Genomic DNA, 17,039 nt, shown 5'->3' with positions numbered 1-17,039 from the left:
GAGAGAATGGTTAACTGTATTGATGTAAAGGGTAACTGAATACGTTTCAAATACAAATTCTGAAGATGTCTATTAATTTTTCTATTCTCAATAGTTGAAGCTTGGCCCTTGTGTTAACGCATAGTGAGATAAAGTAAGACTTACGGCTTACAAACGACTACATAAGCAAATAAAAGACTTCAAATTTTAAATGTGCTTTCGGTTGAAGTGAGATGCAATCCAACAAGATTCCATCGATAAAACCTCATTATCATTATAAGTGTCGCCTTTCGTGGCATATAGCGGCGGTATTTTTTTGAACGACTCATTACACACGCATTGTTTCCGGGCGCTCCTGCTGTAGGCTAATACTGGCTGGCCTCCATTCACACACGATCGACGTAAGGCTGGTTGTTAATACTCCGCCCCGTAACCCTCAAAAGTCCCAAAGCGAAATTCAGTTATCGTGGATATATTTTTAATTTATAAGGTCACGCGATGCTTTCTACCCTGATTACTCCAACAGATTGCTTACCAATAATGAAAAAATTTATTGATAATGATGAGAGTGAATACCCAATTCCGATTATACGATCAATTTTTAATGATACATTTTTGTCTAGTATAAGGTTTTGTTTTTTATGAGTTCAATTTAATGTTGTCAATTGTTTGTTGTAACTGTATCGATAATAACGTGTATGCGTCAGAACTAGCTGGAACAAGGACAATATAACGTATGTTATTTCTCATCCAACACCGTAACATAAATATCTCTGTTTATCCCTGAGCTTTATCTTATTCTTCTACCTTCAAAATATTTTTAACGATGAGCTAACACAAATATTTGTGTAAGTTTCACTTCTGTGAAAATATAAGGTTTTTGAATTTCGACGGATTGATGATTGACAGCCTGCGGAAGTTATGATTTTTTAGATCGTCTACATGATAAAATTTTATTATAAAATGATGAAAAACGTATTCGTAAAAATTCCATGAATATAACTGGTTTGAACTTTTCGATCCTATCAAATGTTGTAAAACCAATTTTCTAAAATTGTTAATATATGTTAATAAGCCGTAATCGACCGATGGCCTCAAACCCAAAATAATACAGGTCATCGTTCAAGTTTAGTCCAAATGGGCTTGAATCTGTGAAATAATTTCGGTAATATATTTTGTAGCCAACATCGACCCACCTCTACTGGAAAATCCTATAAGTATATTGAAATTAGCACAGTAGAAATGTGTAATACTGTTAAAGATTATTAAAAAACCTCATAACATACCAACAGTCATTGTAAAGCAACACGTAATATATCGCAACATAAATTAAAGATAGTTTTCAAGCTATTCACCATTTACCCCAAAGATGTATTCTTTTTACTATAATTTGTTTTAACTAATAGGTCTCTATACGTCACTACTTTACTACTCTCACTACTACCTAAGCTTTATAACATAAAATATGAATTATTTCGAATGATATTTTAAACATATTTGAGATATGCTAGTTACAATATTGACGTATCTTCTTCTTCAATAGAAACAAAATCCAGTATTTTTGCCCGTAGTTAACTAAGACTGTTATTGACAGTTTTATTTCAATAAAGATTAATAAATATAAAGAAAAATGAGAAATTAATTATCCACTTAACAAAAATTACACATAAAATATATAGAACATTTATTAGCAATGTTCCACGAATGAAACAAAATTTCGGTTAATGTAAACATAAATAACATTGGTTTTATCGGGAATTATCTTTCTGTGGTTTCATTAATAACGGGAGATCTGACGGCGTTACTTAATAAAACAGAGCCACATTGGTTTTAACCACTACTTTGAACAATTTTTGAATTACTTTAAAGTAAATTAACAGTTTGTGTGTTTCAAATCCTTTTCCATTTTATAACTAGATCAGTCGGTAGGACTCCGGGGAGATAATAAAGCTGTTCTCTTCTGAACTCATTCAATTAACCGGAATCAACTTAACTATTAAGAAAAGAAGATAGGTTGGCGATGGATTGGCAATCATTCGGCAGTTGCTCGAAGTATTCCTTGTCGTAGTTAATTCAAATTCGGGCAAAAGTAGTTATAATACAGTCGTCATCATAACTTAGAAAACCATTGCATAGAGGCACACCATGAAAATTTATGTAGAAACAGTACCATTTCGAAGATGTTCAAAGGCAGACTGATGGAGAAGGTACAGGCAATATTCATACGTAATTTTATTAGAACTATAAGCTGCACAGACGTCTATCCCTGTAGTCGTTTCTTTACGAGGGAAGTGCTATATCGTGCGACGGACGACAGAACTGCACTGTCTCGAAAAAACAATTCGATAAACAATATCAAAAAATAACTTCGAGAACAATTGCTATTCATTATGTTCGCGGATTACCATCTATTCGTCAACAGTAGAACTAATTGGACGCCATTTTAATTTAATAATAAAAATATAACTAACACTGTATGATTAAATTAAATTTATCTTATTATATCATTATAGTAGGATTATCGACTGGATTTAGTGTTGATAAATAAAAGAAAAATTTTGATAAAGAAAATTATACGCTTCCAAAATCAGGCAATTAAAGTAAGAATTGCTTCAAAATCTACCTTATTAGCCTAAACCTCTTTCTTCTCTAAAAAATCTTAGACACATTGGACCATTTTACGGACATAAAAACCCACTAAAATGACAATGACATAGAATAAGCATATTGAAGCTGACGAAAATTATACTGAACAATATTATTTTTAATCAAGTAAAATGCTTCCTTTAACCTCTGTTCCTGAAAACTTCCATTTAGTTTCCGCGAGGTTGTTGAATAATCTAATATTTTGAATATATATGAGGAGGTTCAAAAAAAAAAGGGAGTGCAATCGTATTGCTCAGGCTTGGCCCTGTGTGACTTCGACTCTGTTCTCGAACTTGAAAAAAAACTAAAAGATATTATATTTATAATATTCGTAACTAGATGCGACTATATTAAAAATGTTGAATGAAGACGACTTTATTATAAATATGAAACGATATTTCTATATTAAAAATTATTTAAAACGACTATAATTTAAATTTGGAAAATTAAGAATTTCCAGTGGCGAAAATGAAATGTAATGTTCAAACAATAAAAAAAAGAGACTTGAGACAAGTAACATCTAAAGGGGAAAGAATGACTGAAATAATTTTCTAGAATAGTTAATAAATACATTTCATATAACCAAAACACATTTTTTTGGATTCACCCTAGTAGAATTTAAAATACTATTAATAATATAGAATTGTACAATATTTTAATACGTATATTATACATTTTTTAATTAGAGATACTGGTTGTATTATAAATTATATTTTGAAGCAACTTTTATTAACATATTAACAAAATAATGCATTGTTTCTTTTCATGTTCTACGTGTTAATTTAAAAGAAAGTTGTATACTCGCATGTCACGCCATTGCTTGATCGGGAACACGGAGATATGTGATTCTCTAATAAGATCCTCGCCATTATTAATAGAATCTTGACGTCTATCGCGAAATAAATTATTTCAAAGTTTTACTGATGCTTGTCGGAATAATACTTTATATATTAGCAGGTCAATTGAAAAGTCCCCGGCCTATCATAGTAAAACACATTTTTTTGGCAAAATTAGTTTTTATTTTATTCAACATAATTCCCTTCAAGGGTGATACACTGATTATAGCGACCCTCCAACTTTTCCATGCCATTTTTGTAGTATGATTTGTCCTTTGCTTCAAAATAGGCCTCAGTTTCAGCGATAACCTCTTTATTCGACGAACATTTATTCCCAGCGAGCATACTTTTGAGATCTGAGAACAGGAAATAGCGACTTGGGGACTATTTCCATCTGGAAAATACAGTGGATGAGGAAGCAATTCGAAATCCAATTTATGGATTTTTGCCATCGTTTTTACTGACTTGTGACACGGTGCATTGTCTTGGTGAAACAGCATTTTCATTTTCTTCAAATGCGGCCGTTTCTTCGGCGATTTCGTCCTTCAAACGCTATCTAATAGTCGCTGTTGGTGGTCCTTCCTTTTTCAAGGCAGTCAATGAAAATTATTCCTTTCGCATCCCAAAATACAGACGCCATAACCTTGCGATTGGATTTCGGAGTGAAATGATGGAGCCACATCTATTATCACATATCGACGCTAAAACGTTTGATTACTTACAAGGTTTATTACGCTTGATCATCTTCAAACACTGCTCCGAATCATCAACTGGTTGTTTTTGGTCAAAAGTGAGCTCGCGCGGCACTCACTTTGCACAGAGCTTTCTCATGCCCAAATATTCGTGAATGATTTGATGTACACGTTCAGTTGATATCTTTAGAGTGTCTGCTATTTTATTCAATATCAACTTACGGTCATTCAAAATCGCATTATGGATTTTTTAAATGTTTTCGTCGATAACACACCCTTTTGGGCGTCCACTGCGTTCATTGTCTTCAACGCTCATTTCAACATGTCTAAACTTAGCATACCAATCCTTGATGGCTGATTTTCTTGAGGCAGGGTCCGGAAACTCGGCATCAAGCCATGTTTTTACTTCAACTGTATTTTTTCCCTTTAAAAAGCAATATTTTATCAACAGGCGAAATTCCTTTTTATTAATTTTTTTCACAATAACAAAAATTGCTTCATTCAAAATGCTATAATTCACAAACTAATGATCCGAGAACTGTTAAATTTATATACGCATCTTTTGAGGGTTGAGGTTTTGAGGGCTAACTAAAAAACATATGAATTTAATTCTAGTAGCGCCATTTATGTGTCAGGCCGGGTACTTTTCAATTGACCTGTTATTTACCTATTGTAAGGCATTCTTTTTACGACTTTACTCTCTTGATTCATTTAATATATACCAATTATTGACCATTGATTATATAATATTTTATCATATCATTGTAATAATTTTATTAATAAACTTATTATTGTCGTAACGCGAAACACTACTGTGCAGAATTGTTTCTTGCACCAGAGCACAGTCTAATATCAATGACAACCTATCCTTTTACAAGAAAAATCATTAAGAAAAAATACTGTTAGATATGTTTATGATGTTTAAAGGGCATTATATTCAGTTTACTTTACAGTTTAAAACCAAGTTAAAACCGATTCAAAAAGCACGCAAAATAAGAAATATATTTGTTGGAAATACTCTGATTAATCATACAGCATATATTCCTTCAATATAAAAGTGGCAATCAAAAGCTGAAAGACGATTTGGACACAATATAGTTTATTCTGACAATGACCTATAACCTGATAAAGAGAAATGCATTCAGTAACTAAGATTAAAATCAAACATATATAGTGAAGTATCGGTTCCATCAGGAATATATGGTATTATATAGTGTATGTTTTATCAAAATGTTCTAAAAATATTTTCGAAAAAATAGCGTATCGTTTTAATGAAATCGTTGTTATGTCACATTAAGTAAATAATTAATTACATTGATTATCTAATACTAAACTGAATTCATTCATTACAATCATGTAGTATTGAGCACAATCAAAATAATCAATTATTTAAAGTAATCATAATCAGATAACTTTTTAAATAATTTAAAAAAAAATGTATCTATGACTCCTTTCCCAAAATTAAACACTATTTTATTTATATGTATTTCTTATAAGCCATCAAGACCGTGAATAGTGATAATAATCTTAATTAATTCAATACTCACGGTGAACATATATTATCCATTAAAACCAAAACGGTCAATTAATGCAATTGAGCTGTCATAAAAACAGAACGTCAACAAAGTAAGTTTCCAACAAAACTCCACGATATCTATATTGCAAAATATCTAAAAACTAACGTGGTATTCACCACACATCTCTAACAGATGTCACATGACTTAACAGAACTTTATGATACGATACCTGGATAGCTACATAAAACGTGTCAATGTAAAAGTCAAGTATTGCTAGGAAAATAATAGCTAGTGATTTAATACATTTTTTTAAAATAAATAGATGATTCTAAAACACTCTCAAAATTAATTAACAGTTATTATACCATTGGATATATGTTCCTTGTATAGAATATTGAGATATAGTTCGAGAATTATTGTTCCTTTACCTACACTCCCAATTTAACATTTTATTACTAAATGGACCTACGAGGATTAATCCGATTTAACCCAACCTAAGTAGGGAATTTGCAATTGAAGTAAACTAGGATAATATTTATTAAATCTACTGAGGCCACTTTTAGCGCAAACACTAACAATAGAGGGCAATTATTAGAAGATATTTGCATATTTAATGCATATAAAACACTACATCAATTAAAAAAGTTAAATAGAAAGATATATCGTCTAATTCAAACAATCACCAAAATAATGGTTCTCCTATTGTTGTGATAGTCGCGGGTTTGAATCCTGCTGGGGTATGATCCTAAATGTATTTGTGATTTGTGGATTTGTGTTCGTGATTGGTTATAATTGTAATTGTTCAAAAGACAAGAGTACAAAATTCGACAAGGAAAATGATACCAGTCATGTCAGTAACTACGCTAAGACACTGAGATGATTTCTAATTTGGCCACTCGTATTAAGTCAGTAGACTTAATACCGACGACCGTGGTTCGGAGCCCACGTAAGCAGTAGATCCATTTAAAATAAACCTTAGTTGAGTAAAAAGGAGACTAAAAAAAAACAAAATAATTCACAAAATAAACTAATGATTAGGTTCTTCCATGTATTCGACCATTTTTCCATCTTAGAAAGGTATGTATTTAGAAAAATTTGTGCTATATTTATTTAAAATATTTAAAATATTTTCTATAATTTTTTACCACAATCGAACACAATTTCTAAAACGGCAATACCATGTCGAAAGAATGATGCTGGTTTGGCAGCAATCCACTTTCGAATTTATTCTGCATTTAGAAACCTCTGTACTGCATCAATCTGAAGAATACGTAATCAGAGAACCTATATATGGTGAATACGCTAGGTGCGATAGAACTTGTCATTTGAGCTGCAAACAGTGTATCTTCCGCAACTCTTGCAATGTGTGCCAAATGTTGACAAGCAAAAAAATATGTCAATCAATTTGTTCATTATACGTCGGTAGACATTTGCAGTAAAATTGTCATTTACTTCTTGAAACTCGTAAGACACACCTTGTTAATCTTATCATATACACAGAAAGATGTAATTTTTGGGGTTAGAATTATCGTAATACATTCACTTGTCATCAGCAGTTACAATATGCCACAGAAAATGCATCTTTTTTTGACTGGTTTGAAGGGAATATCACACCAATTGACAGAAAAATTCGTGTAGTAGCCATTTTTATTAATTTTGAATATTTCCCATCATATCTATTTAGATTTTAGTTTTCAGATATTTCTGAAAACATTTAATTCATTAACTGCTAAGCTGTCTGAACGGTTCAAGCTGATTCAATAAGTTTTGCAACTCATTGCCTTCAAATGTTTCTGGTCCCACAGGCCCTTCTCGGTCATAATTGAGTATTGACATCAAAATCGCTATCTCTAAATCATTGAAGTAAAATCCGACCATTGGGATACGATCAGATAACATCACTATACATTTCTAAAGGTGTTTAATGAGCCTCGATAGCAAATTTATTCAAATTAAACAACAAAAGTAATGATTGTCGGAAATTAAATTTTGAGCGTTATATGATTAACGGCTAAAGGAAAACTGTTATTGTATGTCGAAAAATATCAAAATATTGGCTCTTAAAAGCTAGGTTAGGTTACTTAACAATTGATTACGGTGATATTTCACATTTTCACCAATAGATATCGATTATCAATATACATGCAAGCACCTGATATATAGATAATTTATTGAAATACCTGTAAGATTGTTGCCAAACAATTCAAGAATTGAAACAAATATTCAAGTATTTTTGGTTCATTTTTTTTTTTTTGTTTTTCACAATATTACATTATTGTGTATTATATTGGTTTTACTTTGCTCTTGCAACAACTGCCGATACTTTTTAGTTTACTTTTAAAATGTATTGTTTACTTTAAAATATGTATGTTTTCTTCATTACTACATTACTCCTTGTAACAATACAAAAATTGGGTTATGACATTAAAAAAATAGTAAAACTTATCTTGCAAAATTTAAGTATGTTAATGAAACCAAAAAAATCATGTCAACTGTTGTCGTTTTCAAAGCAGAGCTCTGTGTTTTACTCATACTATTTCTGTAGTCCCGTTAAGTTTAATCGTTTAGCATAACTTTCTCCAATTCGCACAGATCCTGGTCAACAACACGTTGACGCTATGTGAAGCAGCGTTCATAATATATAATAAATAATTCATACATCTATTTTGTTTAACGGTGAACTAATAAAGAATGATATTTAAAAGTTATTTTAAAAAAAAGATATGAGCTCGATGAAATTTAATATTGCCGTCTGGTCAATTGAACCAAAGCAAAATTATCCCCCATATAATGATGAACTCTGAGCATTTTTAGATGTTATAATCCCATTTGAACTCAAAATTAACTCTTGATACACATCTCAAAGAGCAATTACGGGAGAATGGGATTGCAGAAAAATTGCAAGAACATATTTTTAATTGTTTATTTAGTAAAAACGTTTTATACCTACAAAAGGTGTATTCTATTAAAATGTAAATTAAGATAGATCACTTAAATATACTAACAGATATTGCCTTGAGCGACTCAGATGATTACTCTTAGGATTTTATATTAATTTTCATACATATTTATAAATGGCTATGCTAGATCTCAGTTAAGGATTTATCATTTTTCTATTATATAATACTAATACTTATTTAATTTTAATTGAAAATACTTATCAACTTTTACTAATTATCTTTCAATCAATTAACAATCATCTTAAACTATATTCAAGGAACCAGCCCAATCACGAGCTATTGTATTTACTTATTGAACACAATGGCCAAAAGTGCCTCTGTAAACGAACCTATTAACAGATATGATAAATAAACTAAACAAGTTATTACTTGAAAACTATAAAATCGATTTTTATAGTATATGTATATGTTTAAAGCATTCTAAAACACGAGCTGATTTTATATTTACTGCAAATAATAAATTGTCGAGCACAACTAGGCAAAATATAAACTTTTAACGGTTTTTGTCAGTACAATTCAACTTTATAACGCAAGGACATCAACAGTTTTGTGTAGAATGAAAATAATGTTATATATATTTGCATACGAATTAAAAATAAGCGTTATGTCAATTATTCAATTTAAGTATAATTTGAAATAATATACCCACATGTTTGCAGAAAAGACAACAAAAGACAAACAGGCAAACTAAAAAATACCTAAAACGCAACTGCCTTGAACATTGCTGGTATGTTAAATACTTTCAATTTAATTTGTATTAGGTAGGAGGTATTTTGGCAGATAATTTCCTATCAGCGGTTATTATTTTATTGTAAGTAAAAAATACGGAGGGTGGACAGTCTTCCCACTGTTACGTTACGTTAACATTGATTAAAAAAAGAGATATACATTTCAGTGGAATATGTTTATTTTACAACATTATTTTCCTTGATGCATGATTCGACAAGGTGGAAACATATTTTTGTATTTTTTGTAAAATATAAACAAATATGTATAGAAACTGTACTGTAGGAAGACTAGACAAAATGAAAATAATAGAGTTGAAAAACTGACTACTTTATTTAAGTAGTTATGCGGTAAGATCTTAGATCCGTCAATTTAAAGTGGTATAAAAAAACCTAGAAATTAATAATGCATTAGCTATATCTTATTCAGATAGAAAACCGACCTTATATAAAACGCCTGTGAAACAAACTACAGAAAATTTTTAATGTCAAGTTAATATGATCAGTACAGATTAATACCATATAATTTACTTAAAAACAATGCGTTTTACAATTGTAAGTTATTTTAATACGCATCAAATTCTACAAATAAACATCTATATAAATCTATTTAATATCCATTTATTACCAGCATTGTTGCATTCAATAAAAAAAATATTGAAATGAATACGTAGTTAAAAATGCCAGAATAGCATAATCTACCTGTTAATTACTGAACTTTTGATCTATTTATAGATGAAGAAAAGAAAATTATCAATTTGCTAAATTCGCTGTTTCAAAGGAAAGTATGTCACGAAAAATTGATAGCTATTTATATACTGATTCATATTACTTACTAACAATAATTAACACTCTAACAATTAATAAATCAGAATATACAATTAAAATGGCGATTTTTCGATTATAATATCGGGAACAGCAAGTTTTTGTTTTAAACACAAATACGTTTCATAATTGGCGGTAAAATTACGGGGAGCTCATAAACCTGTTCTTTTTTTATTTCATTCAATTAACCTCAATCAATTTGCCTATTAAGAAAATAAACCTATTATTAAGACAAGAAGGAAGGTTGACGTTGGATTGGCAATCTTTTCGTAGTTACTCGAAATATTCTTTGGCATAATTAAGTAGTATTCGGGCAAAAGCATCGCGGTTGAAGCTGTAAGATCATCAAAGTTGGATTTACGGTGTCCAAATAACCCTAGTTACAAACTACTACAATTAGGAAACATCCAAGCATTGAAAAATAAAGTTGGTCGGTAGATTACTGGCACAGACATCACAGTTGAGGGTAAGTGAAGTAACTCAAGATGTATGACCGGCAGTCAAACTATATCATAGAAAGTAGGCCATGGAACTGAATTCAATGACCAGTCATGTATTAGAAATTAGATGATGAGAACATCTTGAACAAGGCAATGTAATAAAAAAGATACAAATTAGGTGGTTATTAATATTGCTTATTCTGGGGAATGAAACTAAATAGGACTAAATCGGAATACAAAGGACAGAAATGAAAAATTATGTACAACTACATATAATATGGATAGTGTCCAGCTATATACATATTAAAATATATATGAAAAAGAAATGGAAGTTTTCTAATCAAAATTTAAATATGTTATTCTTATATTCAGTAAGTTTAAATCTTGTATTTTTAAATATATTTTGGACGAATTAAATTTTAATTTATAATATTTAAGACAATAAAAATGTACAATTAGAAAATAAGTTATCAATTATTTTATGCGAATATTAAAAAATCCATTTTTTAATTATTCCCTGTCATAAATATTTCCACTTGCCGCACCCTTATGTGGTTAAGACGGTCAAAGCTTGACTACAAATTTATACCTGGGAGATCGCATTCTATGTCTTTGTATTTTAAATGTTAGACTGATGTCATTGATTAATGTTCTAATGAAAAAAGTAATATGTGGAATTCCTTACCGGCGATGCCATGATCTGTTCCAACCTCTCTTGGGGATTTTGACCCCTTTTAGGTCTAATCAAAAGGTAAATTTTTGATACGCCCGAACAGCTCCTCAACAACTTCTCCAATAGCACCTGTAAAATTAGAAAGTTAAGCATTAAAATAAAGAAAAAAACAGAATTATTAAATATCATGAAACGAAAACAAAGTCATCATTAGCAAGGATTGAAAACAAAATTCTTGTTAATTAAAATTATTAAATTAATGATTAAAAATTATTATTTCAATATATATGGCACATAATATTAATTTAAGCATTAACAGCGAACATAAGTGAATGAACGTTTCAAGGTTTATCGGTAGTGTTATAAGTTCAAGTTCTGTCTTTTTCCTTGAGAAAAAATTATGATTTGATACAAAATCACTGAATGTGTTTTAAATCTGAGTTTTTAGTTTTGGGTAGTAACAAGAAATATTTGAAACAATATCATAAAATAACATTTGAAACAATTTATTAACAAAATGTCAAATTACGACTCTGATAGAATCCGTGTTATATATTGGCATATAAATTAATGTTAAAATATTTATAATAGATGGAGTTACGGTATATTAAATCGGATGGTAACTAAGTTCATGTTGAAACCCTAACACGTGCTTCACTTTTCAGTATGTTATTTCGTCGAAATCTGAACAAAACATTTTTTTCAGTGCGTTGAAAATGTCCTAAGCTATATCGAGTAAAACGCATTTGCACTGTATAGATCTGTGTGAAGCCTATGGCAACCATGTTCCATAAATTCCAACACGTCAATACTGGTTTCGAAGTTTTAAAAGTAATCATTTTAATACCGAAGACAAGGAGCGAAGCCAAAAATCCAGGGCTCCAAGATTTATAGACACCAAAATAATCTCAACAAAAACAAATAATCTAAGAACATCCCTATTTTTATTTTTTTATGACCAACAGGCCTTGTGTAAAAGAGTCAATAATGTTGTTTCTTTTTCTGTTCCCAAATAATACAGAAAATTATATATAATAATTAAGTTAATTACCCCCTATCATAAATAAAATAAATTAAATTAAGTGTGCATGCAGTCAGTATATGTTTCTAAAAGATTGGAATACCAACCAAACAGAAAAAAACGGGCTTCTAAGTGAACTCACTGAACAAGTCATTGCTGTTTACTACTGAACGACCACATGTTCTCATAATACAAAACATTAACTAAAGTCAATTATCAATCAAATCCCTTCATGGCTAGATTACGGAAAGCCAATATCAAATATCTGGTTTCTTGTACATCCAAATATTTCCATGGACTATATATAACAGGTCAATTGAAAAGTCCCCCGCCTACCACAGTAAATTAAATTTTTCTGGCAAAACTACTTTTTTTTTATTCAACATAATTCCTTTCAACGGTGGTACACCGATTATAGCGACCGTTCAACTTTTCGATACCATTTTTGTAGAACTATTTGTCCTTTGCTTCCAAACAAGCCTCAAATTCGGGGATCACCTCTTCATTCGACGAAAATGTCTTCACAATGAGCATTCTTGTGAGGTATGAGAACAGGATATAGTCGCGGGGGGCCAGATCTGGAGAATATGGTGCATGAAGAAGCAATTCGAGGAGCCCATGAATTGATTTTTGCCATCATTTTGACTGACTTGTGACACAGTGCATTGCCTTGGTGAAGCAGCACTTAACATAACATAACGCTATGAAATAGTCGCTATTGATGGTCCTTACTTTTTCAAAGTTGTCAATGAAAATTATTCCATGCGCATACCAAAACACTGACGCCATAATCTTGCCAGATGACTGTTGCGTTTTTCCACGCTTTGGAGCGGGTTCATCGTGTGCAGTTCACTCGGATGACTGTCGATTGAACTTCGGAGTGAAATGGTGGAGCCATGTTTCATCCATTGTCACATATCGACGCAAAAACTCGGGTTTATTACGCTTGATCATCTTCAAGCACTGCTCCGAATCATCAACTCGTCGTTATTTTTGATCAAAAGTGAGCCCGCGCGGCACCCACTTTGCACAGAGCTTTCTCATACCCAAATATTCGTGAATGATATGATGTACACGTTCAGTTGATATCTTTAGAGTGTCCACTATTTCATTCAATTTCAATTTACAGTCATTCGAAATCATTTTGTGGATTTTTTAATGTTTTCGTTGGTAACAACCTCTTTTGGGCGTCCACTGCGTTCACCGTCTTCGGTACTCATTGCACCACGTCTAACCTTAGCATACCAATCCTTGATGGTTAATTTGAGGACAGTGTCCGGAAACTCGGTTTTTGCTCAACTGTATTTTTTTCCTTCAAAAAGCAATATAATTATCAACACGCGAAATTCCTTTTTATCCATTTTTTTCACAATAACAAAAGTTGCTTCACTGAAAATGCTATAATTCACAAACTAATGATCCGACAGCTGTCAAATTTATACACGCATCTTTTGAGGGTAAAAAAATTATGGATTTAATTCTAGTAGCGCTATCTGTGTGTCAGGCCGGGGACTTTTCAATTCACCTGTTACTTCACTAAGGGTAAGTCACACATATTTGATTGAAAGTTCTGGTTTTATTAAGTTTTTACAGCCTGGTATCTGTGTTATAACAACCAGAAGTTTTAAACTTTAGAACTTACGTACATGCAATATATGAACCCAAAATGAACCCATGTCACTGAAGTCATGTAAAGAAGAAGAAAAGCTAAGCAGAGATCTAATTTAAGAATTCATAGGAGAACGTAATATGTAAAAGTATGTCTACTATTAACTATGTAAAATGAATATTTTGGTAGTCCTGTCAAATACATTTGGATCCATATCTTGAAAATATCATCCTAAAATTGTTCAGTGTGCCATCGATAACATTTTTATGAGTCTTATCAAATATAGGGCACTTGATTTGAATAATACTATTCTTACAGTTCTCAAGTGGCTATTGTGCTATTATCGGGTAGAGTCAGTAGTAATCTTTAGAGTTATTACCTGCATTTATTAATTTTATTGCCAAGTGTTATACTGATAGTATTTTTACTTAATGTTCTTCAATGTTCTACCACATTTCATGGTTAGTGCGTCTGGAATTCTCACCCAATTATGTAAGAGTTCTAGTATTCTTTCTAAAGTTATTATTTCAGTTATGGTCAATCATTATCATCGAATCGATTGTAGGCAAATTTAGGTTAATTTGCCTTGATAACCCCCATTTTCAATTTTTTCAATTATCATTTATTTTCGTTGGTTGTCAATTTTTTAAAGTTTTTTTAATATAAGATAAATAATCCAAATAAAATCGAAGTGCGCTAAAAAGTCGAAACCAAAAAAATCATGTCAACTGTTGTCGTTTTCAAAGCAGAGCTCTGTGTTTTACTCATACTATTTCTGTAGTCCCGTTAAGTTTAATCGTTTAGCATAACTTTCTCCAATTCGCACAGATCCTGGTCAACAACACGTTGACGCTATGTGAAGCAGCGTTCATAATATATAATAAATAATTCATACATCTATTTTGTTTAACGGTGAACTAATAAAGAATGATATTTAAAAGTTATTTTAAAAAAAAGATATGAGCTCGATGAAATTTAATATTGCCGTCTGGTCAATTGAACCAAAGCAAAATTATCCCCCATATAATGATGAACTCTGAGCATTTTTAGATGTTATAATCCCATTTGAACTCAAAATTAACTCTTGATACACATCTCAAAGAGCAATTACGGGAGAATGGGATTGCAGAAAAATTGCAAGAACATATTTTTAATTGTTTATTTAGTAAAAACGTTTTATACCTACAAAAGGTGTATTCTATTAAAATGTAAATTAAGATAGATCACTTAAATATACTAACAGATATTGCCTTGAGCGACTCAGATGATTACTCTTAGGATTTTATATTAATTTTCATACATATTTATAAATGGCTATGCTAGATCTCAGTTAAGGATTTATCATTTTTCTATTATATAATACTAATACTTATTTAATTTTAATTGAAAATACTTATCAACTTTTACTAATTATCTTTCAATCAATTAACAATCATCTTAAACTATATTCAAGGAACCAGCCCAATCACGAGCTATTGTATTTACTTATTGAACACAATGGCCAAAAGTGCCTCTGTAAACGAACCTATTAACAGATATGATAAATAAACTAAACAAGTTATTACTTGAAAACTATAAAATCGATTTTTATAGTATATGTATATGTTTAAAGCATTCTAAAACACGAGCTGATTTTATATTTACTGCAAATAATAAATTGTCGAGCACAACTAGGCAAAATATAAACTTTTAACGGTTTTTGTCAGTACAATTCAACTTTATAACGCAAGGACATCAACAGTTTTGTGTAGAATGAAAATAATGTTATATATATTTGCATACGAATTAAAAATAAGCGTTATGTCAATTATTCAATTTAAGTATAATTTGAAATAATATACCCACATGTTTGCAGAAAAGACAACAAAAGACAAACAGGCAAACTAAAAAATACCTAAAACGCAACTGCCTTGAACATTGCTGGTATGTTAAATACTTTCAATTTAATTTGTATTAGGTAGGAGGTATTTTGGCAGATAATTTCCTATCAGCGGTTATTATTTTATTGTAAGTAAAAAATACGGAGGGTGGACAGTCTTCCCACTGTTACGTTACGTTAACATTGATTAAAAAAAGAGATATACATTTCAGTGGAATATGTTTATTTTACAACATTATTTTCCTTGATGCATGATTCGACAAGGTGGAAACATATTTTTGTATTTTTTGTAAAATATAAACAAATATGTATAGAAACTGTACTGTAGGAAGACTAGACAAAATGAAAATAATAGAGTTGAAAAACTGACTACTTTATTTAAGTAGTTATGCGGTAAGATCTTAGATCCGTCAATTTAAAGTGGTATAAAAAAACCTAGAAATTAATAATGCATTAGCTATATCTTATTCAGATAGAAAACCGACCTTATATAAAACGCCTGTGAAACAAACTACAGAAAATTTTTAATGTCAAGTTAATATGATCAGTACAGATTAATACCATATAATTTACTTAAAAACAATGCGTTTTACAATTGTAAGTTATTTTAATACGCATCAAATTCTACAAATAAACATCTATATAAATCTATTTAATATCCATTTATTACCAGCATTGTTGCATTCAATAAAAAAAATATTGAAATGAATACGTAGTTAAAAATGCCAGAATAGCATAATCTACCTGTTAATTACTGAACTTTTGATCTATTTATAGATGAAGAAAAGAAAATTATCAATTTGCTAAATTCGCTGTTTCAAAGGAAAGTATGTCACGAAAAATTGATAGCTATTTATATACTGATTCATATTACTTACTAACAATAATTAACACTCTAACAATTAATAAATCAGAATATACAATTAAAATGGCGATTTTTCGATTATAATATCGGGAACAGCAAGTTTTTGTTTTAAACACAAATACGTTTCATAATTGGCGGTAAAATTACGGGGAGCTCATAAACCTGTTCTTTTTTTATTTCATTCAATTAACCTCAATCAATTTGCCTATTAAGAAAATAAACCTATTATTAAGACAAGAAGGAAGGTTGACGTTGGATTGGCAATCTTTTCGTAGTTACTCGAAATATTCTTTGGCATAATTAAGTAGTATTCGGGCAAAAGCATCGCGGTTGAAGCTGTAAGATCATCAAAGTTGGATTTACGGTGTCCAA

At 30.6% G+C, this 17,039-nt stretch overlaps 1 protein-coding gene across 1 annotated transcript in view; it reads right to left on the bottom strand.

Moving 5' to 3' along the window:
* LOC143193287 (putative fatty acyl-CoA reductase CG5065) overlaps nucleotides 1-11,427 on the bottom strand; it is a 34,636-nt gene extending 23,209 nt beyond the window's left edge. The window contains exon 1 of the mRNA XM_076399413.1: nucleotides 11,306-11,427. Within this exon, the coding sequence (XP_076255528.1) occupies nucleotides 11,306-11,317 (12 nt within the window). The 5' untranslated portion in view covers nucleotides 11,318-11,427. The remainder of the gene's footprint in view (nucleotides 1-11,305) is intronic.
* Nucleotides 11,428-17,039: the final 5,612 nt, after the last annotated feature.

The sequence above is a fragment of the Rhynchophorus ferrugineus genome, unplaced genomic scaffold (assembly GCF_030347505.1).
Source record: "Rhynchophorus ferrugineus isolate W39M unplaced genomic scaffold, kcgeb_rfMv2 rfM3, whole genome shotgun sequence".
In the NCBI taxonomy this organism is placed as follows: domain Eukaryota; kingdom Metazoa; phylum Arthropoda; class Insecta; order Coleoptera; family Curculionidae; genus Rhynchophorus; species Rhynchophorus ferrugineus.
Note: the sequence above shows the minus strand (reverse complement) of the source record. Positions and strands in the feature narration are given on the sequence as shown.